This window comes from Erpetoichthys calabaricus, chromosome 5 (genome assembly GCF_900747795.2).
Source record: "Erpetoichthys calabaricus chromosome 5, fErpCal1.3, whole genome shotgun sequence".
Classification (NCBI taxonomy): Eukaryota; Metazoa; Chordata; class Cladistia; order Polypteriformes; family Polypteridae; genus Erpetoichthys; species Erpetoichthys calabaricus.
This window is the reverse complement of record NC_041398.2, coordinates 6,783,252-6,810,818: the sequence shown is the minus strand read 5'-3', so window position 1 is coordinate 6,810,818 and position 27,567 is coordinate 6,783,252. Positions and strand designations below refer to the sequence as shown.

Sequence of the window (27,567 nt, the reverse complement as noted above, 5' to 3'; positions counted from 1 at the left end):
CTTAAGACAGTCTGGGAAGACCCCCGTATCTAATGACGAATTTACTATGTCAAGAACATTATCAATAAGCACACCCGATACTTCTTTGAAAAAATTTGTTGGTATTGGGTCAAGGGCACAGGTGGATGGTTTCATTTGAGAAATTATTTTATGTAAATCAGGTAAATCTATCCTAGTGAAAGACTCTAATTTATTTATTATGGAGTACTGGGGTTTCGGGGGATCCTTAGTGTTGGGGAGATATACTATGTTATTTCTAATATCATTAATTTTTTGATTGAAAAATACAGCAATAGCCTCACAGGTTTTACTGGAAGTACTTAGGAGGCATTCCTTTGAGTTACCTGGGTTTAACAGATGATCAATTGTCGAAAATAACACTCTGGGATTACTAGCATTGTTATTTATAATCTTAGAGAAATAGCAGCGCCTCTCAAGACGGACTGTGTTATTGTATTCTGTTATTTTAACTTTTAATATTTCATAGTCAATAGTTAGTTTAGTCTTCCTCCATTTACGCTCAGCTCTACGGCATGTTCTCTTTAAATCAGACACTCTTTGGGTCTTCCAAGGTATAACAATGCTAGAAGATTTTTTAACTGTCTTTTCAGGTGCAACTATGTCAACAGCAGCCCTCACTTTAGTATTAAATCTTTCCACCTTACTATTTACATTCTCCTCGCTATTATAGTTGGCACTATAAACGGACTGATTGGTTAGAATGTTTGTAAGTTTTAAAGTTGCTGATGAGTCAAAGAAGCGTTTTTTAACAATATGCTTCTCATGAGTGTTTTCTATCATTATTTCTATATTAAAAAGTAGAAGAAAATGGTCTGAAAGACCCGTATCAATGACCTGCTTTATATCAACTTTTAGTCCTTTAGTAATTACTAAGTCTAACGTATGACCTGCTTTATGTGTAGGCTGATTAACGAGCTGTCTCAAATCAAAAGAGTCCAGGAGGTTCATAAATTCTTTTACTTTTTGGTCACATTGATTATCTACATGAAAATTAAAGTCGCCGACTATTAAGAGTGCGTCATAGTTCGTAATTAAGATTGACATCAAGTCAGAGAATTCCTCAAAGAAAGACGCGTTGAATTTAGGAGGTCTATACACGGATAATACTAGAACGTGAGAATCTCCCTGAATAACAATGGCGAGATACTCAAAAGACTTGAACTTACCAAAACTGATATTTTTACATTTTAACCTGCTAGAGTAAATGTTTGCTAGTCCACCGCCTCTCTTTCCTTGGCGATCAGCACGAGTAAAACTGTAATCCGGAGGCGCAGATTCGATTAAAACAGCTGCGCCATCTGAGCTAAGCCACGTTTCACTTAGTGCAATAAAATCTATTTTTTTTTCACTAATAATGTCGTTGATAAAAAACGTCTTGTTAGTTAAAGCTCTAATATTTAATAGTGCCATATTCAATGTTTCGGAGGAGCAGAGATGAATACTATGTGCGTTATTGATATAGGGAACAGGAATTAAGTTATTTTTATTAGCGCCGCTCTGCGTGTATTTTTTATTTAATCTATGATCTGTTTTTACAGTTTTAATACATTGTTCATCTAAAGTAGTAACTTTAATTAAATTATTGGCGTTTATGCCGTATTGCCTAGATTTTCTATGTGCATTAAGATTGGTTATTACAGTATTTATGTTGCGCACTTTTATGGAAGATTTTTTTAAACAATTATCATGACCAAAGGTGTTGGTTGATACGGACAGCAGTACGGTGGCCATGGAAGTCGGAACCCACTAATGAGCGTGTAACAACTTACCTGCCGAATCAACCAGCCCTGAAAAAGGATGGCAGTGGATGGCCATCGCCGGCACTGGTGACCACAAAGGCTAAGCAACAACTAGTATGAGGGCCACTATGGTGCGCATTCAAGCCTAGGGTGAGGGCCTAGGTGGGACTGTTGTGGGTGCAGATCTTGGTGGTAGTAGCAAATTTTCAAATGAATGCTTTGAAGGCCGAATTGGAGAAGACTTCCATGTGAACATGTGGTTAGTTGGCCCTAAGGGATAGGCAAGTGCCTTTCCGAATAGTGGGGCGATGGCCTCCGTTGTCCCCATGCCCATCGAAATCTGGAGTGGTGGCGAGAGACAATCCTGGGGGTGATGGTGTCCAGTGCAGTGACGCAAACGATCCTGGAGTAGCCAGTGGGAGCCCCGGGGAGAGTTCTCTTTTCATGTTGAAGGGCATAGGTTCATCTCAAGAGAGGGGCCTATGCCTTGGAAAGCATCGTATTCTGCGGTGTCCGGAGAGCTCCTGCAAGCCTTTGAAAATCTCGGGGAGAGGGTGTAAATCTCACACCAGGCTGTACCCATATCCGCAGGAGATCTCCAAGACTAAGAGCCTCTGGCATGTTAGAACAATGTATGTAAGGGAAGTCGTCAAGCTAGATCCATAACTAAGGATTGGCTCTAAGGGCTGAGTCCGTCGGGCTGGGGTGTGAGCCGCGACTGGACGAAGCGCCAGGACTGTCCCCCGGTGGTGACTCTGGATGTGCACTGGGCCCTTCCCTTGGATCACCCTAGCTGTGTTACACATTGGCCTGCCTCTGACACCCTACCTCTCCCTGTTGGGGGGGTTGGCAGGGGCTTGGTAACAGTGTGTGGCCTCGACCGGCTACTTGCAGCTGGCTTAGAACTGGTGTGGACCAGGGGAATCTGACTGTTTAATTAAAACAAAGCATCATATGGCCACCTGTCCTTCTTCTCTGAAAACAAATAAACTTCGCCCAAGGATTTACTCTTCTCCATCCACCCAACTTGAGAGTAAGACTTGAAACTCCTGGTAGCCGTCCTACATATACAACTGGCAGAATGTCTTCCACTGCTATGATCTGGTTCATGGTTGTATTGCTTGGAAGGCAAAGAAACTCATTTCAATGTTGTGAGTTTCAGGCATTCTGTGCTAGGGGAATTCACATCCATGATTCTGTTCCAGGGGTTCATGGGTATTGCTGGTGGGGTCTCAAAATATCCTCCATGGTTTCAGCCCAAAGGACCGTGGTTGTAAGGAGTGGGCTTAAAAGGCACAATGGGGTATATTCAACTTAGCTTAATATGTAGTCAAAACAGAATGAATTAATAGTTTTGAATCGTATTTGACTTTAGATTAGTACAGGCAGCAATGAATCTTGGTCTGAACGCTCTAATGTAGTAATTTGGGACTTTCATTAGTTGTCAGTTATAATCATCAACATTAAAAGAAATAAACATTTGAAATACATCAGTCTGTGTGTAATGAATGAATCTAATATACAAGTTTCACTTTTTGAATGGAATTACTGAAATAAATCAACTTTGTCATGATATTCTAATTTTATGATCAGCACCTGTATAGTCTTCTTCTGGATTTAAGAAGAATTTAAGATTTAGGTGAAATCTTACAGCTTTAATAGCTACATGTCTATTTGTTAGGAGAATATTTTAATCTAATAATTCAACTTGCAATTTTAATAATTCCTCATGGAGGCTTAAAATTCTGTAGCGTTTTGTGACTGTATGGTTTTTAACAGCCACGGACTTAACACAAAAAAAAATTGGCTTCCATAACAGCTGCAGGTGATTTCCTTGGGTTTGAAATTCCATAACGATTTGCGACTGTTTGCTTTTTAACAGCTGCAGGCTTAGCCAAAGATCTGAATTTTAGTTTTAAATTGTTAATTGAGCCCTTGATCTCATTATCAATAAAAAGGACGGTGTGCATATTAGGATTCTCAATAAATATCTTCTTTAATATTATTAGCATTGATTCTCACTTGCTTGGCTATGTATTACAAGCATGACAAATGTATATTTTTAATGAGGTTCTATTATTTTATATTTAGTTTTGAATCTAAGTCACGTGTGAAGGGCGGCATAAGTTTCATAATTGATCATTTGTGGCAGGGTCTAATGCTGTCAACTGATCATTCTTCTCTCCCTTTTTGACAGTTCTAATCTGATAGTATCACTTATTAACTCAATCTGTAGCGATAACTAACTACTGATCTATCCTAAAACTGAATGAAAGAGCTCAGCGTAGGAAGCAATAAAATACTTTGACTTAATGAAACGGCCCAAAAAGTCCTACTACACTGGTTATCTACCTAATGTTGGAAGAAGGGAGGGGACATCCATCCATCCATCCATATTCCAACCCGCTGAATCCGAACACAGGGTCACGGGGGTCTGCTGGAGCCAATCCCAGCCAACACAGGGCACAAGGCAGGGAACCAATCCTGGGCAGGGTGCCAACCCACCGCAGGACACACACAAACACACCCACACACCAAGCACACACTAGGGCCAATTTAGAATCGCCAATCCACCTAACCTGCATGTCTTTGGACTGTGGGAGGAAACCGGAGCGCCCGGAGGAAACCCACGCAGACACGGGGAGAACATGCAAACTCCACGCAGGGAGGACCCGGGAAGCGAACCCGGGTCCCCAGGTCTCCCAACTGCGAGGCAGCAGCGCTACCCACTGCGCCACCGTGCCGCCCAGGGAGGGGACAGACAAATAAAAACAAAAGGAGAAGATGGAGTTAAACTTAAAAAAGCAATTAACTCCTGAATCTCTCAGTTCATTTTCAACTTACAAAAGCCTAGATCACACATATTGCTGGCGGGAACCCTGATAACAAAAATCATGAATCTTCACCCTAAGATTCATGAATTCATGCTTAAGGTCACCATTGAACCCTCCTTCCGACACTCATCCCAATCACCCTATTATTTAAATCCTTAAATATGGGACACCATTGACGAACAACGTTAAAACTTGGAATAGGTCCGGTAACAAGCTCCAAACTAGCCAAATACCTCATCATCTAATTAGTGACGTGCATGAATGGATGAACGAGATTCCCACTGTCCCTACCTACTATCTAGCGAAACCACAGCCAAGGGAACAGGCTTGGCAGAATCAGTGGGGAAAGAAGACCCTGTTGAGCTTGACTACAGTCTGGCACTGTGAAGAGACATGAGAGGTGTAGAATAAATGGGAGGCTCCAGGGCTTGCCCAGGGTGCCACCAGTGAAATTCCACTACTTTTGTCATGTTTTCACTCACCCGGTGAGGCAGGAGGGGGAGCTGGTGTCAAGCACCCAAGCCACCGTCAAACGTGACCTAATCCGGGGACAGTGGCAGGTGTGGAGTTTGACTGGGGCGGTCAAAATGTAGTGGAGGTGTCAGGGACGCCAGAAACCTCCCATGGAGCACAAGGTCAAGAGCTTGCTTGATCTGGATTTTCAGTGAGTACAGACCGTGAAAGCGGGGTCTCGCGATCCTTCTGGCTTTTTGGGTTTCAAGCAGGAGGTGTCAGAAAAGTTACCACAGGGATAACTGGCTTGTGGCAGCCAAATGTTCATAGCAACATCGATGTCAGCTCTTCCTATCATTTAGAAGCACAATTCACCAAATGTTGGATTGTTCACCCACTAATAGGGAACGTGAGCTGGGTTTAGACCATCATGAGACAGGTTACTGCCTACTGATGATGGTGTTGTCGCAATAGTAATCCTGCTCAATATGAGAGTAACTGCAGGTTCAGACATTTGGTATATGTGCTTGGCTGAGGAGCCAATGGTGCGAAGCTACCATCTATGGGATTATGACTAAACGCCTCAAAGTCAGAACACCTCCTAAACGTGATGATACCCTAGTGCTTCTGTGGGCCAGGGATAGCTTTAAGCCACCATCCCCCTTGGGGGTCAGACTGGTGCTGAGGGCCATTCAAGACGGGGCCGGGGAGTGGCCCTGATGAGCAGCCACTCCCTCTTCCTCTTTCACACAGTATGTTCGTGGAGAATCCGTTGCTAAATCATTCATAGATGACCTGATTCTGGGTCGGGGTGTTGTATGTACCAGGGAAGCTCCCTTGCTGTGATCTATTGAAAGTCAGCCCTCAAGACAAGCTCTTGTCCCCTTCCCCTTCCCCACCCACACCACTTCCATGCCCAGAAGATGGCCCAGGGATGTTGCACACGCGACTGGCTGGGTATATGACCAGATGTCTGTTTGCCTCAGGCCCAGGGATGTGAAGTCCCTGAACTCTGATTTATGGGCAGTGGTGGGGTTTAATAGTCAAAATGCAGAGGGTCATGTAACTTAACCCTTAAACCGCTGTAACTGGCTATAGTCAGTTCCCAATGCAATTTGCCAGCACGCCAGAGCTGAGTATATTCGGCAAAGAACTTTCGTTGAATGCCGCATCCAGCTATCCAGGGGGCCGAGTATATTCGGTGACATACATTCGGTGACGTACATTCGGTGACGTACATTCATTGAACACCACAACCGGCTATAGTCATTTCCCAGAGCAATTTCCCAGCACGCCTGAGCTGATTAGTCAGTGCTGTACATTCGTTATCCAGCCAGCTCAGGACCACTGCCGGTCTCGTCAGAACTGTAGCATCACTGTCCCTGGAATCGAGCCGCTGCACTAGATGAGCCTGTAAGCATCAGCGCTGGCCTCTTTGTGTTTGTGTGCAGTCAGTTCAAGAGCAGTTGGCTTGGTGATTTACTGAATTTCATCAACGGCGTCAGTTACACCTTGTACATAGAATAAGAGATTGTTGCAGTAGTTTATTTAATAGATAATTACAGTTCATTGACAGTGTGTAAAATGAGCAGTGTTGCAGTAATTGTGATGCTCACTGCAAGAAAAAAATATGCGTTCCATTAAAATTTCACATTTTTTTTGTGAATTGTGATATTTACTTAAAAAGTGCAGTAAAAAAGTATTTGGCATCCAGGGGTGCATTAACCCCCAAGTATGTGGCGGTTTAAGGGTTAAAAGAGGCAGGAGTGGTATGAGGCCCTCTGGAGTAGCAGAGGTCATGTAGCCAGGGAGGGCAATGGGAAATGCCAGCTGGGAGGCAGATGGTCATGTAGCCGAGGCGAGCAGAGGGTCATGTAGTTTATAACAGGGGCTGGAAAAAATGCAGAGGGTCAAGCTGGCTCAGAGACAGAAAGTCATGTAGTATGAAATGCAGATGTAAACCTGCTTCTACCCACCTGTCCTGGCTACATGACCCTCTTCCTATGAGTTCACATTACCCTCTGCAAGGTCGACAAAAGTAGGTTTACAGTTGTTCGTAAGGAAAAAGACATGCAGGTCATGATTGTTCCAGCAAACTCACAATCTGTAAACCTACCTTTGCGCACCCCTGTATATAGTACCATATATTCTGCTTATAGTGATGTTTCCAGTTCAAGTGATTCTCTGAAAATCCCCTTTATCTCAGATGCATTTCAAAAGTGAAAAGCCAATGGCTCAATTGCAATTGCAAGTAGCAATGGAGACAGGGAGCATCCTTGTCTAGTACCGCGTTCTAGTTTGAAGCATTCTGAAATAATATCTATATATATAATTCACTAAGCCAGAAGACAAGTAGCCAACCATGGAAAGCATGCCGGAAGGGGCGTGGATTCACTAAACCGCCGACAAGTAAGACGCCAATGGCACACGCAGGAAGGAGCCACGCCCACCAACTCTTAGACCATTGTATACGACGAAAAAATCACAGTCTCGCCCACCAACTCGGACGCGACGCCTCGAAAAACATGCCGTCATTTCTGTTTGTCTGTGCCACAGTCCACTTGCAGCTCTGAGCCACGTTGTCTTTTCATTAGTCAACCTCAGTGGAACCTTGGTTCACATAGAGGCAGCGCCAGAGAGAGACAGAGGCACACAGGCAGCGTCAGAGGCAGTGCCAGAGAGACAGAGGCACACACACACACACACACACACACAGAGGCAACGCCAGAGAGAGACGAGCACACACACAGGCAGCACACGAGAGAGAGCCGCGCAATCCTTTAAAACTGAAGTTAAAACACAATGAAGGAAGCAGTCTTTAAAAACCAATAAGCCCTGTGCCTCTTTTTCATTAGCATCTCACCTGCTTCAGGCCCTGCAACAGTCGAGACGCTCTCTCTGCAGCTGACCTTCTCTGTGCCTGACTCCACTACTGTCAGTCGCCTGATTAAAATTGGCCTTTTGAAAGTGAGCTATGGACCCGCTATACCACAGGAACACGTTGCCTTCGAGCCTGCTCTCACTCACTCTAACGTACCGGCTTTCTCTCTCCTCACTCGCTCGCTCACACACTGCACAGGGGAGAAATGCCCGCAGCACGACTCCACCCGGAAACCGTTTCAACCACACTTCCACGCCCCTCGCTACACTGTGAGTGCGATGATTATTTATTTAAAAATGGGCTTTTGAAGGGGAGCTGTGGACCCGCTATACCACAGGATCACCTGTGACATTGCCTTCACATTGTTTTCCTTTTATTTATAATCCTGTTGAGCAGATCAGAGACCCAGGCAAACAACACTGAATAATCAATAGCTGCAACTACTTTGCCCGCCCCAACTCCTCACCTGAGTCAGTTTCGTCTCTGTTCAGCAGTGTCTCCCAAACTCGGTCCTGGTGAACCCCTGTGGATGCAGGGTTTTGTTCCAACCAGATTCCTAATCATTAATGCCGGTGAAACTCATCGGGGATAAGTCGGTTTTTCAAATGCAGCCGTGTAGCAGATTAGTCGGATGTAATAATCCGAGATGAATGCGCGCCCTTGCGCAGAGTGAAAAGCCAATATATATTGAGTCTACAAAACATGATCAGCAAGTCTTTGATAGGCTGCAACAAAATGATGAAAGAACGGGAGCATTTGTTTCACACAAGCTGAGTGGGTTGGTGTTAGTTAGTTAATTAGCAACTCGAAGGATTTCAAGATATAATATACACAAGAGGTAACACTGCAAAAGCAACCCAAACCATAAAAGACAGCTGGCAAAAAGAGGCTGACAAATTAAACGCGTGTGCATTGTACTTACTGAAAGCAGCGTTACGGATTTTGCAAATGTTCAATTTTTTCCCTCTGCTTAAAAAACATTGAAAAAGCGGCGCGGATTGGTTTGCAGCGTGTAAAACAGTTTGTTTGTCGTGGATAATTTGCTATCCACACAGGGAGGAACCGGGAAGCGAACCCACAATCTTCCACTGTCTCCTTACTGCAAAGCATCCGTACTATTACAGCGCCACAAGGCAGTTAAACAATGCACCGGGCCACATGTTCATTTTTCCCCTGTGCTTAAAAGACATTAAAAAACTGTTTCTCAACTGTGACTCCGGAACAACTCAGTACGCGAAAAGCGGCCAGAATCGCAAACAACAATGAAAACTCTACGTGACTCACAGGTAGTGATGGGCCGCTCGATACTCAGGTTTTAACACTGTGTCGAGCTTTCGAAGCACTACAGATTTTAATACTTGATCGAATAATGACATCTGTGATTTAAGGATTTCACATTTTCTTTCTCAAATGTGCTTACCTATATCATGGCAAAGTACAGGGATAAACCTTTATTGTCTGTCTACTCCGTTTTAATTAAGTCAGACCAAAGAAAACATTTAAGGCTATTAAATGTGATCTCAAGAAAAGATAAGGGTTAATTATAATACTAATAACAAGAGCGATTATAATGATACAGTGCAAAAGTAAATACTAATTGAAAGAGCCGGGAATGCATGAGGTGAGGCGTCTTATTTTGTTTAACTCTTGCTATCGTATAGTGCATTCTGCCAGTCGGCATTAGTTATATTTATATTTTTTAGACATCACACACTACAAGCTGCTGATGAACCCTTCTCTTCGTTGTCAGTGTGTAGCTACGAAAAAATAAAAGCAATACGACTTTTAACAGACGTCATTGAAGTGGATCATAAGTTTCTGTAACGTTAATGAAAATGGCCAGGAGGTGTCACGAGAGAGGTGAGTGTCAAATGCTTCGAAGCTTCGATACAATTTCTGACACAATTGCTTCAAATGTATTGATGCTTCGCGAGGCTTCACTCCGCCCATCACTACTCACAGGTTACTGAACGAGAAATCAGCAGACTAGCATGACGGATGGGGCGTAATGGGCGTCCTTCCCCTCTCCTCCAGATTTTTCAAATGTTAATTTTTTCCCTGTGCTTAAAAATCATTAAAAAAGCGGCCTGATTATGCGGCGTATGGTACGCTGCGGGTTGGCTAGTTCTTAATATATTCTGAAGCTTCTGGTCTGGCATACAGTAATTTGATCCCTGCACATATGTTAGGACAAAACCCAAATTTGTGTAATGTGGTTCATAGGTAGTCCCATTCAACCATATCCAATGCTTTTTCTGCGTCCAAAGATAATAAGATCTCCAGGGTGTTTGATTTTGTTGGTTAATATATTACACAGGCAATGAAGATTGGAAGCTAAGTGTCTGCCTTTAATAATTCCAGTTTGGTCTTGTGATATTACCGAAGGGAGTACTTTCTCAATGCTTCTAGCTAGGGCTTTGGAGAGCATCTTAATATCCTTAATCAGAAGTGAGACTGGTTTGTATGATGCACATTGTAGTAAGTCCTTATTTTTCTTAGGAAAGATGGTAATTAATGCTTGTCAAAGTTTGAGGAAGATTTTATTGTCAGTGGCTTTTAAAAATGTTGCTAATAAAAGGGGAGTTAACTTAATTGAATTTGTTTTATAAAATTCAGCAGGGTAACCTTCAGTGCCTGCTGAATTCCCACTCTCAAGTGAGTTCACAGTGTCTAGTAATTCTGTGAGTGTCTGGGGTTTATCCAGTTCCTCTGCACTGACAGCATCTAGCTGTGGTATCTGTAATGTATCAAAAACTCCTTAGATTGTGTCTTGACTTCTTTAAACTAAGTAATAATTAATAATAATTCATTACATTTATATAGCGCTTTTCTCAGTACTCAAAGCGCTATCCACACAAGAGGGAACCAAACCCACAATCTTCCACAGTCTCCTTACTGCAAAGCAGCAGCACTACCACTGCACCAAGTAGAATCCATATTACTAACCGAGAATGCTAAACCGGATGATGGACGCAGGCACATCCGGCAATGGGCCGTAGCTGCAAAAAGACGTACTGCGCAGGCGCAAAAAGAGTCCGCGAGGGTCGGCTGAGGAGCCGAGAAAGGCGGATAGAAGAGGGCGAGAGAGGCGGACACGACCACAGAAAAAAGGAGTGAGCACAGGAAAAATTGAGAAATGAGGCGCAAAGAGCACCGAAAAAAGGAAACGGCACATAAAAAAGTATTCAAACGCAAGCAAAGCACGAAACACATTGCACACGAAACTAGACCCAAAAAAAAAAAAAAAAAAAAAAAAAAAAAAAAAGAGGCTCGCGCACAACAGCAAGGCACCCCCCCCCCCTACAGGCACCGGACGGGACACACACCAAGAGGGGGATTCAACAAGCCCATGGAACACAAAAAAAAGAACACAAAACCACCCCACAGACCCTACAAGCAAGGGACGGGACACACACAAAGAGGGGGATTCAACAAGACACAGGAACACAAAAAGAAAGAAGACGCTCGCGCGACAACAATCCTCAACCCCCCCCCCCCCCACACACACACACACACACACATCCATAAGATGTGACACCCAAAGCCACATATTCTAAAGTGAACATCAACACCTTCACACTAGACAGCATAGGTGTCAGCATTGGTGGATCTCCTTACAATAAAGCACTATTAACCGTTCAACTGCAGAAAAAGAAACATATTAACAGTGACTGCGATCCTTCTTATTACTTATCCATATTTCGCATGCTGAGAAAGAAACAAGTCATGAATACACGGTCACGGGTACAAAACGAAAAGGAAAGGATAACAGGAACAAACACACAAACACGAAAGAAACAACAAAATAGACGGCTATGCAGCATAGGTGGATCTCATTACAATAAGGCACTATTAACCGTTCAACCGCAGAAAAGGCTCCATATTAACAGTGAGTGCAATTCTCCTTATTACTTATCCATATTTCTAAAAGAAAAAATGTCTCGACTCCAAAAACGCAAAGCTCAACTAAAGCTTCTAACTAACGATGTACCTAAAAGTAAAAACTTTATGAACTGCATTAGATCCTACAATAGTTCATTTGCTTTTGCATATACCGGAGTAAATATCAGGCCACCAAAAGGCAATGGCCCATACTGCTTTCGCATATGTGCACAAATACTGCATCGCATTGGAACAGTGCACCCTGAAACAAATCAACAACGCAAATATGCACAAATCTACATCCTAGATCCACATGACGCAATCTATCAATCAAAGTGCTGCATCGCAACAGGCACGGATTCAAAACGAAACACCTCCCGTCTCAGACATACGTTAATGGCAGCGAAGGCTACAATGGGCTTCTCACACAGCACAGGCAAATTGATTACAGCTCCAAAACAACACGTCCCAAATACTACACATGCAACAACGCGCCTCTCAAACGGCACAAGCAAAACATACACCAGGAAAATTCATTCGGATTAATGAATGTCATTTGCAATCATTGTCATTCAGTTCACTTCCCTGAAGAAACAACTGGAAATACAAGTTATACATTTACACGTTGTTGTCAAAAGGGTCAAATTAGACTGCCTTCTTTACATTCATATACTGAATATCTACAGAAGATTATAACTGACGATGTACCTGAAAGTGAAATCTTTATCAACTACATTAGATCCTACAAATCGGAATCCACTATGAACATTAACGGTGGCACTGCACGTGACATCCGTCTTGAAAAAATGTTGTTTATTGATGAATGTTCAATGACATGAAGTCACTTACTCAACACCATTCATAAACTTCTACAAACGTTTATGAATAATAATATTCGATTTGAAGGAAAGGTACTTTTATGAGGAGGAGATTTTAGACAGTGATTAGCTATTCTTCCAGATGCCATGCACTCAGCTATTGTTCAGTGCACCTTAAAATACGCAGACAATTGGCATTGCTTTCAAAAGATACAGTTAGTAAAAAAGATACGATGTTCAGAACCAGATCATAACAATTGCTTATTACAACTGAGAGATGGTACACTCACCAATACAGCTGGACTTCAGGCACATATTATTACAATTCCTCAAGCCTTTATCTGCGACAACTTAGTTACAGAGACATTTCGAACAGCAATCTCATTAGACCAACTGCCCCTTTTAACACAACGCACTATATTATGTCCAAAAAATATTAATATGGAAAACATTAATACCCAAGTCATTCCATTACTTCCTGGAGAGACACAACTCTTTCTAAGCTCTGACAAACTTGACTCTGATCACAACAATAACCATCTTAAATGACCTTACAAGTTCTGAGCTGGAATTACCTTTTACACTTAAACGGCGTGTGCAAAGACATTTTCAAATAAACCTTTACACTGTGTCACACACTTTATTGTTTGCTTTCTATTTGCATCATCTACACCATCACACTATTCTATATCTCATTCATACATCACGCTCTTTGTCATTCCCAACACCAGGGGTTGGCGAGCGAAGCGAGCAGGGGGCGGAGCCCCCTAGTATAAGTAGAATATAAGGACTTATAGTAGTCTCTGAATGTGTGCATTATATTTCTATGGTCAATGATTTTATCTCTGTCTGTGTTGGGAATTACTGATATTGCATTCTGAACTTCCTGCTTGTGGATTTGTTGAGCTAAGATCTTATTATCCTTCACTCCATGTTCATAGTAATGGTGTCGCAATTTAAAAATGAGTTGTTCATTTCATTTGTTGTGAAGAGGTTGAATTCGGACTGCAAAGCCAATCTTTTCCTATAAAGTGCCTCATTTGGAGACCTGCCGTGTTCTTGATCTATTCTGGTAATTTCACTGATTAACTCTGACGCCTTCTTGGTTTCCAATTTATTTTTGTGGGAGAGATATGACACAATCTGTCCATTTAAAAATGCCTTCAGAGTTTCTCAGAGTATTCCTGCAGAGGCCTCTGAGGATGCACTTGTCTCTCAAAAAATCAATTTTATTGGATATACATTTTGTGAAGTTCTCGTCAGCTAATAACAGGGGGTTAAGATGTCATCTGTGAGATGAGTTTGTGGGACACAGTGATTTCAGCTCATGATCAGAGGGGCATGGTGGGAGATGACAATAGAGTTGTACTTACAAGATTTAATTGTAGGCAAGAAGTTGTTATCTATAAAGTGACAATAAAAATGGAGCCCTCCATCACCGTTCATTTCTCATCATTCATTAAGTTATTCTCTTTTATTTGCTTTTCTGTTGTTTTTTTTCTTTAGTTCTTGTTTCATTTTTCCATTTTCCATGTCACACATTGTTATTTTTGTTGTGATTTTAACTGCCTTATGAACAGCTATATAGTTCTCATCACCTCTTATTTTTTATTTATTCTATTTCATTTTTTTTAGAAAATTGGGTTCATTTATCTGAAGAAAGAGTTTTTGCGCCCTTGAAACAAGCTGACTGTGTTTTATGAAGAGTTAGATATTTGAAGTCTGTTGATTTAATAAAAGCCATTGACCACTGATACAGACATGAAGTGAGTGGACCGATCTGCCCAAAGTGACTCATCGTTACATGCAGGTCATCATCTGTCACATCTTCATCATTGTTCTTCAGCTCAGACTCAGATCTTCTTATTATTTTAAGACTTGTTTTTGTCATCTGCAGTATTATTACAGCTTCTTGTCTAACTGATTATACGCCCGGATGCTCACTCGTTTAAACAATTTAAGATTTGTTATGTCTCTCTAGTTCATTGGCTCATATATATATAGTTCATTGGCACTATATATATATAGTGAAAGAATAAAGTAACACAGGTTTTGAGGGGTTTCCACCCTGGTTTACTTAAAACGTAAAGTATCGTCTCCACAATACAACTCAAATGGTCACACCGGACAAAATACAAAGCAAATGAGGGAACATTTATACAGAGGGACAGGAAATTGAATCAGGGATGCTGGGAAAACAGGGAGGAATGCTGGGATGGAGATGTCATCAGCTCGTAACTTAAGGGTATACAGGAACCCGGAAGTATGGCTTCCTTTTGTTTATGTCGCGCTTTCTTACGGTGGCGAGTCCTCGTTCTGGCTGATGAGACAAGAAGAGAAAGGTTAGTGCGCTGCCTCTGTCCTTCGGCATGGGTTGTTGCAATGTGGTCCGAGTCCTTTAAATGCTCCCCATGCGCTCATGCATGACAATATATATATATATATATATATTTACAATTCTGATTGTTTCTGTTATTTTTGTTCATATTAAACTTACATATTTCTCTTTAAAGTTTATGATTGTTTTTGTATTAGTATATATTTTTGATTTTGTTGACTCATATTAATATCCAGTTTATCACTTATTAATTTTACTACCTGTTTCTGTTCATGAGTGTCTAAACCTGGACTTTCCAAAACTTGTGAAAAGTCCACGACTGACCTCCTCGTTTGTCTTCCCATGTAACCCATGCAGGGGTGCAGCTGCCATCTGATGTAAAACTCACCCTTATGCCCCTTAGACCTGTGCCCCTCCATCTTAAACCAAATCTGATCCTCATGTTAAACTCTCTGATCTCTCCAGTACTCCCAGGAGTGGCTTGTGTCAAAGAAAGCACTTCTGATAAGACCACCGGGTGTCTTCTACTCCTAATCTCAGCTCCTCACAATATTTCTTACACCATTGCCAGCCTGTTCTTCATTTTGTCACTTACTCTGACGTTAATAATGACAACTGGACCTGCTCCACTTTGGAAAATAGCCAATCCACATTCCCTCCAAGTCATAAGTAGCTCACTATGTAGCAACTTGTTTGCTCTTCTCCATAATAAATGACAACAACAACAACAACATTAATTTCTATAGCACATTTTGCTGTAGCTCAAAGTGCTTTACAGGATAAAGAAAGAAAAAAGATATAAATATAAAAATACAAGCTAGGTAATACTAATTAACAAATAATAAAGTAACGTCTGATGGTCAGGGAGGACAGAAAAAAAAAATCTGCAGGGGCTCCAAGGCCACGAGACCACCCAGCCCCCACTAGGCATTCCACCTAACATCAATGAGTCACAATCTGAGTTATTTAACTTTCACTTTTCTTCTTATTTATAGAATTCAATTTAAAATGTTGGCCAGTTGCCTGCTTTAAACATTTCTACAATTTCTTGTCAGATTTCTCTGAGCTCATTAAACTCCTCTTCAGATTTCACTTTTTTACTGAACTCCTCAGACTCACTTGTGTCTTCTCTGCCTCAGTTATCTCACTTGACTCCATAAAATGACCAAACACTTGATAAAGTTCTCACAAGTCTCAACTCCACAATGGCCTTGTTGGTCCTACAATTGCAGTCCTTAGCCATCTGAGGTCTCCTGGGTTTGCAGGTTTCTTCAGTTTTTATGTGTGAAGCTCTGATATCCTGGTTGTCAATGTGATGTCCTCTTAATCTCAAGGACTGACTCGTACACCAGTGAACCTTCAGACTGTCTCCTTTATTTGTAGCTCTCTTCAAGCCCAAACTCCATCTTGAATTGAACTGTTAAATTAAACCTTTATTGGAAAGTTTTTGTGATATTCATATTTGTTTCATTAAATCTCTGTGTGTCACCTACTGTGTCAGTATGAAGACAAGTGTGACAAAAACAGTAAGTTGTGTCATGGAATGTGAAACAAATGTATTGTACAAATTTAATCACTCAAAATGACACCAAAATTGGAAGTGAATTCTGATAAGATCCCCATGTGTCCTCTTGTGTGTCCAAACAGAAACAGCTGGTAGAGACACAGAGTGAAATTAGGAAAAGACTTGAAGACAAAGAGAAGAAGCTGAAGAAGACGAGGAGCACAGTGGAGGAGATGAAGGTGGGTGGAATTAAGATGACACTTCATATCAAAGAAAGGGGGGAAAAAGTCAAAGAGTTGTCAGATTTTCTGGTAATTATGTGTATGGACAGGAGATGGAGAAGGAGAGAAGTTGCTTTATTGTGTCCTTCATGGCATTTTGCTGCTGATGGTATTTCATGTTTTGTTTTTGATAAATTTAGGCAACAAGACCCTCATGTCCTCAGGTTTCTCATTCCTCCACTTAAAGGTGACTTCACTCCCCCTAACATTAACTCTTAATGAAGGTTGGCACTGATGTTCTGAACTGGATCAGGCAGCACTACTTTCCCTAATGGTCTTTTCTTGTTCATTTTGATATGTCCCAGCTTTATTGGACTCGGTAGGTGTTAACATAACATGGTGTTAGGCTGCTTGACTGAGTTCAGATAACCTGGACCTCCACCTGTTTTATTTAACCATTCATATTTTATGACAAAGGACAGTAAGGAGGTGCAGTGGCCAATTCTTTTGCCTATCAGATCACCATTAGTTATCCATGTGGAGTCTACCACTTTTTCCAGTTTCTTTGTGGGTTTCCTCCAGCTACTCCAGTCCCCACTATCACATCCTCACATGTCAGGTAGATTATTTGGCAGAGACTGTAAATTGCCCCATTATGATTTCCAGTGTGGGTTTTCATTTTTCACTGGCACACTGTCCACAGTTGCTTCTTGTATTTTGCCCTATTTTTCTAGGATCCATTTCTGAGAATGTTCTCTTCTGATAAAGGATGAACTCTTTACACAAATTTCTATGCCTGGACTCACTGAACTTTTCCAAACTGATTTGTTTAGCATAGCCTTACATTAATTAGCTTAGTGCCATCTGTTGTATTAATGTACTAAATGCAGCAGGACCAGAAAATTGGGTGTGTCCTTCTGTTCAAAGACAGTGGGCGGGGCACAAGGTATCACTCATTGTGGCCCCATCATATAAAGACACAGAAGTGGCAGTCAAGGATGAACAAGTGACTGAAAGAGAGCCCTCCTGCCAGACTGACCTCCATCAGAGTTTATACTTTTATGATTTTCTGATTATCTAATACAATTCCTGTACATTAGTGATACATAAAATCTTTGTCTAAACCCACGTTGACTGCTCACTGGCACTCCTCTTCTTGATCTTTGTTGTTCAATCTTTTCCTAATAATTGCTTTCATTAATTTATTTGTCCTACATATTAAACTTACATTAGTGCCCCTCCAGTTAAAATGTAAGCCATCCCTATTTCTTCCAACACTAAAATTATCAGATGTGCATTAAGCTTTCTAATCTTCCTAACAACGTGCTGGAATTAGAACCACCGATCTTGGAAGCGGAAGTTGCATTGGCCATCAAGCAGCTTGCTAAGAACAAAACTCTGGGCATAGATAGCATCCCAGTGGAATTATTGTGCCCTGTACCATCGGCAGTCATCACGACCCTGTGTCAAAAGATCTGGGAATCTGGCAAATGGCCGAGGGACTGGAAAAGATCCATATTTATCCCGTTACCAAAAAAAGGTGACACCCGGGATTGCTCGATTTATTGCACAATAGCTCTGATCCCGCATGCGAGCAAAGTACTCCTAAAGATCATAAGGAGCTGCTGAGGTCAACAATCGAGGCAGAATTGCCCGATGTACAAGCAGGTTTCAGGCGGGGACGCGGCACTTGCGACCACATCGCAAACCTGCGTTGGATCATTGAAAGATGTCGGGAATATCAAAAGAAGATCTACCTGTGCTTCATAGACTACACAAAGGCATTTGATTGTGTTGACCATATGAAACTGTGGGAAGCCTTAAAAGAGTTGGGTGTACCACCGCATCTGGTTAAGTTGATCAGATTGTTATATTCCGAGCAGGAAGCCACAGTTCGGACACAATGCGGAAACACTGAATGGTTCCACTGTAGAAAAGGAGTGTGACAAGGTTGCATCCTCTCCCCCTTTCTGTTTAATCTGTACGCGGAAGTCATCACGCGGAAGGCAGGACTGGAGGAGTCAGAAATTGGAGTAAAAATCGGCGGAAGAAACATCAATAATCTCCAATACGCTGACGACACTACCTTGTTGGCTGAAACGGAAAAGGGACTTGAGGATTTGATAATGAAATTCAAGCACGAAAGTGAAAAAATGGGTTTGCAATTGAACTTAAAAAAGATGAAAATAATGATGACCGCAGTTAACAACATCAAAATAAAAATCGGCGATGAGGAAATAGAATGTGTTCAGGAATTTACTTTCCTAGGCTCAAACATCGACCGGGGCGGAGAACTTTGCTCAGAGGTAAAAAGAAGGATAGCGCTCAGCCCAAGTACAGTCCTGAACATGGAAAAAATTTGGAAAAGCAGAGATATCAGCCTCACCACTAAATGCAGGCTAATCCGTGAAATTGTTTTTCCAATAACCATGTATGGATGTGAAAGTTGGACCCTGAAAAAAGCCGACAGAAGGAAGATCGACGGTTTTGAACTTTGGTGCTGGAGAAAGCTACTCTGCATTCCATGGATAGCGAGAGTAACGAAGAAAGAAGTGCTAGAGCGCATAAAGCCGGATATCTCGTTAGAAGGGAAAATCACTAGACTCAAATTGACCTATTTCGGCCATGTAATGCGATCAAATTTGCTAGAAAAATTAGTCATGCTAGGGATGGTAAGTGGCAAAAGAAGACCCGGCCGCCAGCGGACTCGTTGGCTTAACACCATCAAAGCAGACATGGGCATGAGCATAACACAGCTCAAAGAAGCTGTGCAAGATCGAAAAGCGTGGAGCGAGATAGCTTATAAAATCGCCGAAGGTCGGAAATGACTGAACGGATGACACACACACACACAATCTTCCTAATCACACGTGGACTGCCATGGCACAGGTATAAGGCCTGAGATGACCACTCTGTCAGTTCTGCTCCTCTACTTTGTACCCAACTCTTTAAATTTGTCCTGCAGAACTGGCAGTCTGACCCACCTATTTTAGTTGTTCAATGACAACTGCACATGTGTAATAATGACATCTGGATCCTCTACCGCTCTGGCCACGAACCCATCTGGCTGTGAAACTACAGTATGTGAAACTCTCTGTATTTGGAGGAAGATATCAAAGATATCAGAGTGACTTTGCAGCTGTGCAACGTCCTGAAAACAGCTGAACACCTCCAGCTTTGGGGTTGATGATCCTGGACAGTGTGCACCTCACACCCTACACTTACAACCGACGGTGACCCACCTGCACACTGAACCTCACACCAATGACATCTGGGTGAGCCGTATTAGTACAAGCCATTGCTGCAATGGCAGTTATTAGTAATAATGAAAAGTTAAATGAAGGAAGTAAAAATACATCAACCTGGCATATAAAGTCTTACAAATCTGAGGTTAATAATGGAAAACAGATGGGTGAAGGTTGATGAGCAAAGAGTTTCTGAAATTAAATGAAATCAGAAACCCTTGACCAGCATCTAGACAATCGTGTTTAATATCTTGATCTTATTAGTTTGACATGGTAACAGCTCATACACCAAACCAGAACAAAATCATTACATACAAGTCTCTGGCCCAAAAGATATATATATCTTATATATACACCATGTCAAACTAATATATATATACTGTGGCACCCAGTTGGGGTTCCTACCCGGCTGGGACACCCGGGGAGACAGGAGGAGGGCTCATGCCTCCTCCAGACCATGAGGGGGCAACGCCCTGGTTGTATTGGGGGCCATGGGTACAGGGCTTGGAAGCTCAACCCTGTAGGGGCCCGTGGTCACCGCCAGGGGGCGTCCCCATTCCTAGAGGACCCTGGACCTCAGCACTTCCTCCACACTAGGAAATGCTGGGGGGGGAAGAAGAGAGGGAACACCTGGAGTGCTTCCGGGGAGACAGCTGGCACTTCCTCCACACTGGGGCGTGTCGGTGGAAGATTGCCGGTGCACACCTGGAGCACATCCGGCTATGGATAAAAGGGGCCGTCTCCCTTCATTCGAGGCTGGAGTCGGGTGGAAGCAGGACGAGGTCAGAGAGAGAGAGAAGGAGGCTGTCTGAAGAGGAAGCAGTGTGGTTGGCCTGAACTTTGGAGAAGATTGGGGTTTGTGGAGCACTTTTGGACATTGTAAATAATAGTAATAGTGTAAATAAATGTGTGGTGGTGCAAAAGAACATGTCTGGCTGTCTGTGTCCGGGGCTCGTTCCACATATATATATATATATATATATATATATATATATATATATATATATATATATATATATATATATATATATATATATATATATATATACAGTGCATCCGGAAAGTATTCACAGTGCATCACTTTTTCCACATTTTGTTATGTTACAGCCTTATTCCAAAATGGATTAAATTAATTTTTTTCCTCAGAATTCTACACACAACACCCCATAATGACAACGTGAAAAAAGTTTACTAGAGGTTTTTGCAAATTTATTAAATATAAAAAAATTGAGAAAGCACATGTACATAAGTATTCACAGCCTTTGCCGTGAAGCTCAGAATTGAGCTCAGGTGCATCCTGTTTCCCCTGATCATCCTTGAGATGTTTCTGCAGCTTAATTGGAGTCCACCTGTGGTCAATTCAGTTGACTGGACATGATTTGGAAAGACACACACCTGTGTATATAAGGTCCCACAGTTGAAAGTTCATGTCAGAGCACAAACCAAGCATGAAGTCAAAGGAATTGTCTGTAGACCTCCGAAACAGGATTGTCTCAAGGCACAAATCTGGGGAAGGTTACAGAAAAATTTCTGCTGCTTTGAAGGTCCCAATGAGCACATTGGCCTCCATCATCCGTAAGTGGAAGAAGTTCGAAACCACCAGGACTCTTTCAAGAGCTGGCCAGCCATCTAAACTGAGCGATCAGGGGAGAAGGGCCTTAGTCAAGTAGGTGACCAAGAACCCGATGGTCACTCTGTCAGAGCTCCAGAGGTCCTCTGTGGAGAGAGAAGATGGCTGATCCCTCTTCGGAGGAGTGGGAATAGGCAGCTCGGGGCAGTGTGGTACTGGGGCAATGGAAGAAGGAATGTCTGGATAAACGATTTGAGGCGCATTCTTGCCAGTGCGACGTTTGGTAGGATCCACCATGCAGAAGTAGCAGTTGCTTGAGTGGTCAGTCGGTTGCCGCCAAATTCGCGGGATAGCAAACTTCATGGCTCTCTTTTCTCCCCTGTACCAACCTTCAAGAGTTTTCTTGCAATATTTGCATGTGAAATGAGGTGCCCAGGGCTTGTCTTGATCCCTGACATGCATGCCGAAGTATGCCTTGTAGGCCTCTCACATCTTACGACATGCTTTCACAGAATACTTTCTTGCTCTTGTCTTTATAAATTGTCCACAGATGTAGCAAAATGCATCTGCTGGTTGCAAGCAACCTAAATCAAAGCAAAAAAATAACATAAACCGAATTGTTGGTTCAAGTCACCTGTGCTTCTATACTTGTGTGACTGCTATTGGACAGTCTGAGAACGTTCTAAAAAGTTCTAAAAGTTTCTTGAAAGTTCTAGATAATTCTGGAAAATTCTAGAAACTTCTGGACAATTCTAGCAGTTCAAGAATATTCTAGAAGACTACTCAGTATTGAATGCGAATCGAGAATTTTCTCGAAAACAGACAAATTTCAAAATATCATTGTCCTGATCACAAAAGCAAAGTTTTTGTGGAACAACATCTATTTTCTATTTTTTTTAGGCATAACGGGTTAGGAAAACACACTTTGTACCCAGGAACAAAATAAAAATAAAAATTTATTACGTAGTGGAATAGGTGTGCCAAGCTTGTGGCATCATATTCAACAAGACTTGAGGCTGGAATTGCTGCCAAAGGTGCATTGACAAACTATTGAGCAAAGGCTGTGAATACTTATGGACATGGGATTTCTCAGTTTTTTTATTTTTAATAAATTTGCAAAAACCTCAAGTAAACTTTTTTCACGTTGTCATTATGGGGTGTTGTGTGTAGAATTCTGAGGAAAAAAATGAATTTAATCCATTTTGGAATAAGGCTGTAACATAACAAAATGTTAAAAATGTGGAAAAAGTGATGCGCTGTGAATATTTTCTGGATGCACTGTATATATATATATATATATATATATATATATATATATATATATATATATATATATATATATATATATATATATATATTTGCAGCTGGAGATCCACAAAGGGAGAAAAATAAATCATGTATCATAAAATAGTTTTATTCCTGAGCTTTCAACCCCTGCCAGGGGTCTTCATCAGAGGATAATGCTTAGACTTACAAGAATCAAAGGCAATATATATTAAATTACAACAAACCTTTAAAGGAAGGTTTATGTAACACTACCAGAATCCTCACAGGACAATAAAGCTATCCTGCCAATGGCTAGATATAACAGAGCTGATTATTAAGAGTGCACCTTCCCTACAGTCCTACAGATGCCTTATGAAGATGCTGTTACCCAGCTAACCAAGGGAAAATATTGCCTGAGAGACTAGGAGACAGTCTGTAACTGCTTTTCTCCTAATACAAACTCTCCTTTACAACATCAAACTAGCAACAAATGTGACTTGTGTTTTTTTTAACTAGATGACTCAATTTAATATTTTTCCTCCCATCCAATCAGGTCTCTGTGAAACAAAAGATGGAGGAACATGACAAGAGCTTCACTGCTCTGATTCAATGCATTGAGGAAGCCCATAAGAAACTGACTGAGAAGATCAGAGAACAAGAAAAAAGAAACATTGAGAAGGCTGAAGGAGTCATGGAGCAACTGGAGAAGGAGATTGAGGAGCTGAAGAGAAAAGATGTTGAGCTGAAGAAGCTTTCAGAAACGAAGGACCACGTCCACTTCCTACAGGTGAGAGTGACACTTCACAAGGAGTCTGATCAGACCGGGGTGTGTGGGACCAGAGAATTTTCAAAATCAAGAGAGAGGAGGAGTTTTTACAAATAGCAAGAACAGGCCATACAGCCCAATTTCTTATTTGACTAATATTTCTTAAATTTATGAAAAAAAATCTCAATGTTCCTGCCTTCATCTACATGACAGGCAGGTCAATTTATAGTTGTTTGTTTGAGAAATTAAATCTGTATGAAATTTATTCTTAATAAGAGTGATTTTAAGATGCCACCTGACAAAAAAAGACACCAACTCCCTTCATATCTTTGAACACTCCTGTCATGTCACCTCCTCATGTCTTTGTCCTTTAACTGATGACATTCAAATCCTTCAGCATTTCCTCACAGCTCAAACCCCACAGTACAGTCTGGTCTCTTCGCGACTTTCTTTTGTGCTGTTTTGTCATTTCTCTAACACATAATATTCCTGATGTGGTCCCACAAGTGTGTTGCAGATTACAGAACTGTAATGAGCGCACAATAGGGTCCCAAGTCCATCTGACAACTCACACACTTTCTAGTGGCAGACCTTTAATTGTAAAATTATACTGAATAGTGTGTGTAAGTCATTGGATTGAACTTAAGAGCCAAATTTCTCCTTGGGAGCAAAAATACTTCTATCTATCTATCTATCTATCTATCTATCTATCTATCTATCTATCTATCTATCTATCTATCTATCTATCTATCTATCTATCTATCTATCTATCTATCTATCTATCTATCTATCTATCTATCTATCTATCTAATTAACTGCATCTGCTCCTGCCTGTCCGCTGCCCCCTCAGTCCACTTATCTACAGTCTGATGACTCGCCTCTTGTGGACTTCTGTGTGAAAAGCTTTTTGAACATCAAGGCCGATGACATCTAATGGTCCATTATAATGAAACTTTGTCTTATAAATAATATATGAATGAAAAGTAATCTCTCGGTCTAAACCCAAGATGACTGTCCACCACACTGATGTTTATTTAACAGGAGGTCCTTCTTATTAATGTTACTTTTTATTTCTCCTTGTTCACTCTTCTATCCTGATGCAGACTTTCTCATCTTGTTGTGTCCTTCCTGCTGATGGAGACTCGCTCAGCTTCACTGTTAAGGCTGACTTTTCTTCTGAGGGCCTTCTAAAGGAGATGTCAGATTTGAAAAAGAGTCTGGAGAAGATCAGCCAGTGGGAAATCTTGACATGGACTCCACCAGGTACTGTGACTGTTCATGTTTTGTTAAACTCCATTAGGAGGACCAGAGTGACAATAAAAGGGACAGTGACATGCATGAAGAAGGCCTGCTCTTTTACATTTATCTCAAAGCCTTTACTTTGAAGAGTTTTTTTCTAATGTCCCTTACAGTGACTAGCTGAGTGATATCACACTCTCATATTAAACAGAGTTCGTGAATGTTTAAGGTAAATATTAGATTTATTATTAGCATAGTGAAACACCCATTTTTTCAAAAGGTTAATGTTACAACAGTACGTCTATCTGTGTTGAACATGTTGTATGTTTATGAACCACCGGACATGCCAGCCCTTACATTCCTCTTTCTTTGTGCTTCTTGTTTCTATTTTTCCTTGGACATTGCCACACTCTAATGGACACTGCATGACATAATACCCTGGCACAAATGCTGGACACCAGACTATTCATTTCTTTCAAATGAACTGAATGAGCTTCTGCAGTCTTCTCTGTCCTTTACATTCTGTCAGATGGGCTCCTCATTTAAAGTTCATGTTAATCCATTTTCCGCCATGCATCCACAGGCTCATGTGTTTTCTAAGTGTGGTGTCGTATACTCAGACTCATTACACCCACTGACATTAAAGAGAGTTTCACACAGCAAGAGTATTTCTTCATACATTTTGGTGGAAAAGATAAGCAAATTAGAGGAGTGCATTGGAACCCTTATCACTTCAGGACCACCTGAACACTCCACTGAGTGCACATAACAAGTTCACAGATGAAACACATTAACAGACTTTACAAATAATAAACTATATAATGTTTACATATCATGATACTGTGTGTTTAAACAAATCTGTATGCTGAAGCAGTTCTGCACTGATGAACATAAATGGAACCTAACAATGTCTGTCATGAACAGAACTGCTGAGCTGTGGCCAACTGACAACACAGGAGAGGAAAACAGAAAGTGAGGTGACGAGGGTTAACAGGTCAGACGTGTGTGCGCCCAACTGCACCGGCGCTGTTTACTACCTGGAAGAAAGTCTGAGATCCAATGGTGGATTGGACCGGGCTGGCTGAACTCTGTCAGTTTCTTATCATGGAGCTCTGAGATGTTGGTGTCTAAAGCAGAGGTCAAGTCCACAATCGAGACCCTCACATCTGCCCTGCTGATCAAGGTGTTGGTAAATAAAACTCAGACTCAGAGTCACTGCATCAGCAACACACCGGTGGGCTCTGTGTGCAGACTTGATCCGCATGTTTGGTTGTTTTATTTTAACTGCATTACATTTGTAATTAGTGTTTAAGAATTTAACATTATAAAATTCCATCTTAACTAGAGCTGTCAGAATTAATGTGTTAACACTTGAGCTTAATTTAAAAGCCTTGATCCGTTAATATAACACAAAGTTATTGTAAGATTCCAGAATTTACCATCTCATTCCTTCTCTGGTCACCCCTTTCTCATCTGATCCATATTACTAACCGAGAATGCTAAACCGGATGATGGACGCAGGCACATCCGGCAATGGGCCGTAGCTGCAAAAAGACGTACTGCGCAGGCGCAAAAAGAGTCCGCGAGGGTCGGCTGAGGAGCCGAGAAAGGCGGATAGAAGAGGGCGAGAGAGGCGGACACGACCACAGAAAAAAGGAGTGAGCACAGGAAAAATTGAGAAATGAGGCGCAAAGAGCACCGAAAAAAGGAAACGGCACATAAAAAAGTATTCAAACGCAAGCAAAGCACGAAACACATTGCACACGAAACTAGACCCAAAAAAAAAAAAAAAAAAAAAAAAAAAAAAAAGAGGCTCGCGCACAACAGCAAGGCACCCCCCCCCCTACAGGCACCGGACGGGACACACACCAAGAGGGGGATTCAACAAGCCCATGGAACACAAAAAAAAGAACACAAAACCACCCCACAGACCCTACAAGCAAGGGACGGGACACACACAAAGAGGGGGATTCAAACAAGACACAGGAACACAAAAAGAAAGAAGACGCTCGCGCGACAACAATCCTCAACCCCCCCCCACACACACACATCCATAAGAAGTGACACCCAAAGCCACATATTCTAAAGTGAACATCAACACCTTCACACTAGACAGCATAGGTGTCAGCATTGGTGGATCTCCTTACAATAAAGCACTATTAACCGTTCAACTGCAGAAAAAGAAACATATTAACAGTGACTGCGATCCTTCTTATTACTTATCCATATTTCGCATGCTGAGAAAGAAACAAGTCATGAATACACGGTCACGGGTACAAAACGAAAAGGAAAGGATAACAGGAACAAACACACGAACACGAAAGAAACAACAAAATAGACGGCTATGCAGCATAGGTGGATCTCATTACAATAAGGCACTATTAACCGTTCAACCACAGAAAAGGCTCCATATTAACAGTGAGTGCAATTCTCCTTATTACTTATCCATATTTCTAAAAGAAAAAATGTCTCGACTCCAAAAAACGCAAAGCTCAACTAAAGCTTCTAACTAACGATGTACCTAAAAGTAAAAACTTTATGAACTGCATTAGATCCTACAATGGTTCATTTGCTTTTGCATATACCGGAGTAAATATCAGGCCACCAAAAGACAATGGCCCATACTACTTTCGCATATGTGCACAAATACTGCATCGCATTGGAACAGTGCACCCTGAAACAAATCAACAACGCAAATATGCACAAATCTACATCCTAGATCCACATGACGCAAACTATCAATCAAAGTGCTGCATCGCAACAGGCACGGATTCAAAACGAAACACCTCC

At 41.6% G+C, this 27,567-nt stretch overlaps 5 protein-coding genes across 31 annotated transcripts in view; 2 read left to right on the top strand and 3 right to left on the bottom strand.

Annotated features, from left to right (window-relative positions):
• LOC114641503 (tripartite motif-containing protein 16-like) overlaps positions 1-27,567 on the top strand; it is a 1,283,323-nt gene that overhangs the window by 140,229 nt on the left and 1,115,527 nt on the right. The gene's annotated exons all lie outside the window — the stretch shown is intronic.
• LOC114652539 (tripartite motif-containing protein 16-like) overlaps positions 1-27,567 on the top strand; it is an 837,738-nt gene that overhangs the window by 20,507 nt on the left and 789,664 nt on the right. For all 4 annotated transcript variants that reach the window (XM_051927874.1, XM_051927875.1, XM_051927877.1 and 1 more), the window contains exons 2-4: positions 16,614-16,709; positions 23,326-23,559; positions 24,642-24,801. In XM_051927874.1, coding sequence (XP_051783834.1) covers positions 16,614-16,709; positions 23,326-23,559; positions 24,642-24,801 — 490 coding nt within the window. The remainder of the gene's footprint in view (positions 1-16,613; positions 16,710-23,325; positions 23,560-24,641; positions 24,802-27,567) is intronic.
• The window catches only part of LOC114652414 (tripartite motif-containing protein 16-like), a 1,097,043-nt gene that overhangs the window by 537,389 nt on the left and 532,087 nt on the right, over positions 1-27,567 (bottom strand). The gene's annotated exons all lie outside the window — the stretch shown is intronic.
• LOC114643026 (tripartite motif-containing protein 16-like) overlaps positions 1-27,567 on the bottom strand; it is a 1,170,030-nt gene that overhangs the window by 810,251 nt on the left and 332,212 nt on the right. The window lies entirely within an intron of this gene.
• LOC127527845 (zinc finger protein 184-like) overlaps positions 1-27,567 on the bottom strand; it is a 579,825-nt gene that overhangs the window by 282,282 nt on the left and 269,976 nt on the right. The gene's annotated exons all lie outside the window — the stretch shown is intronic.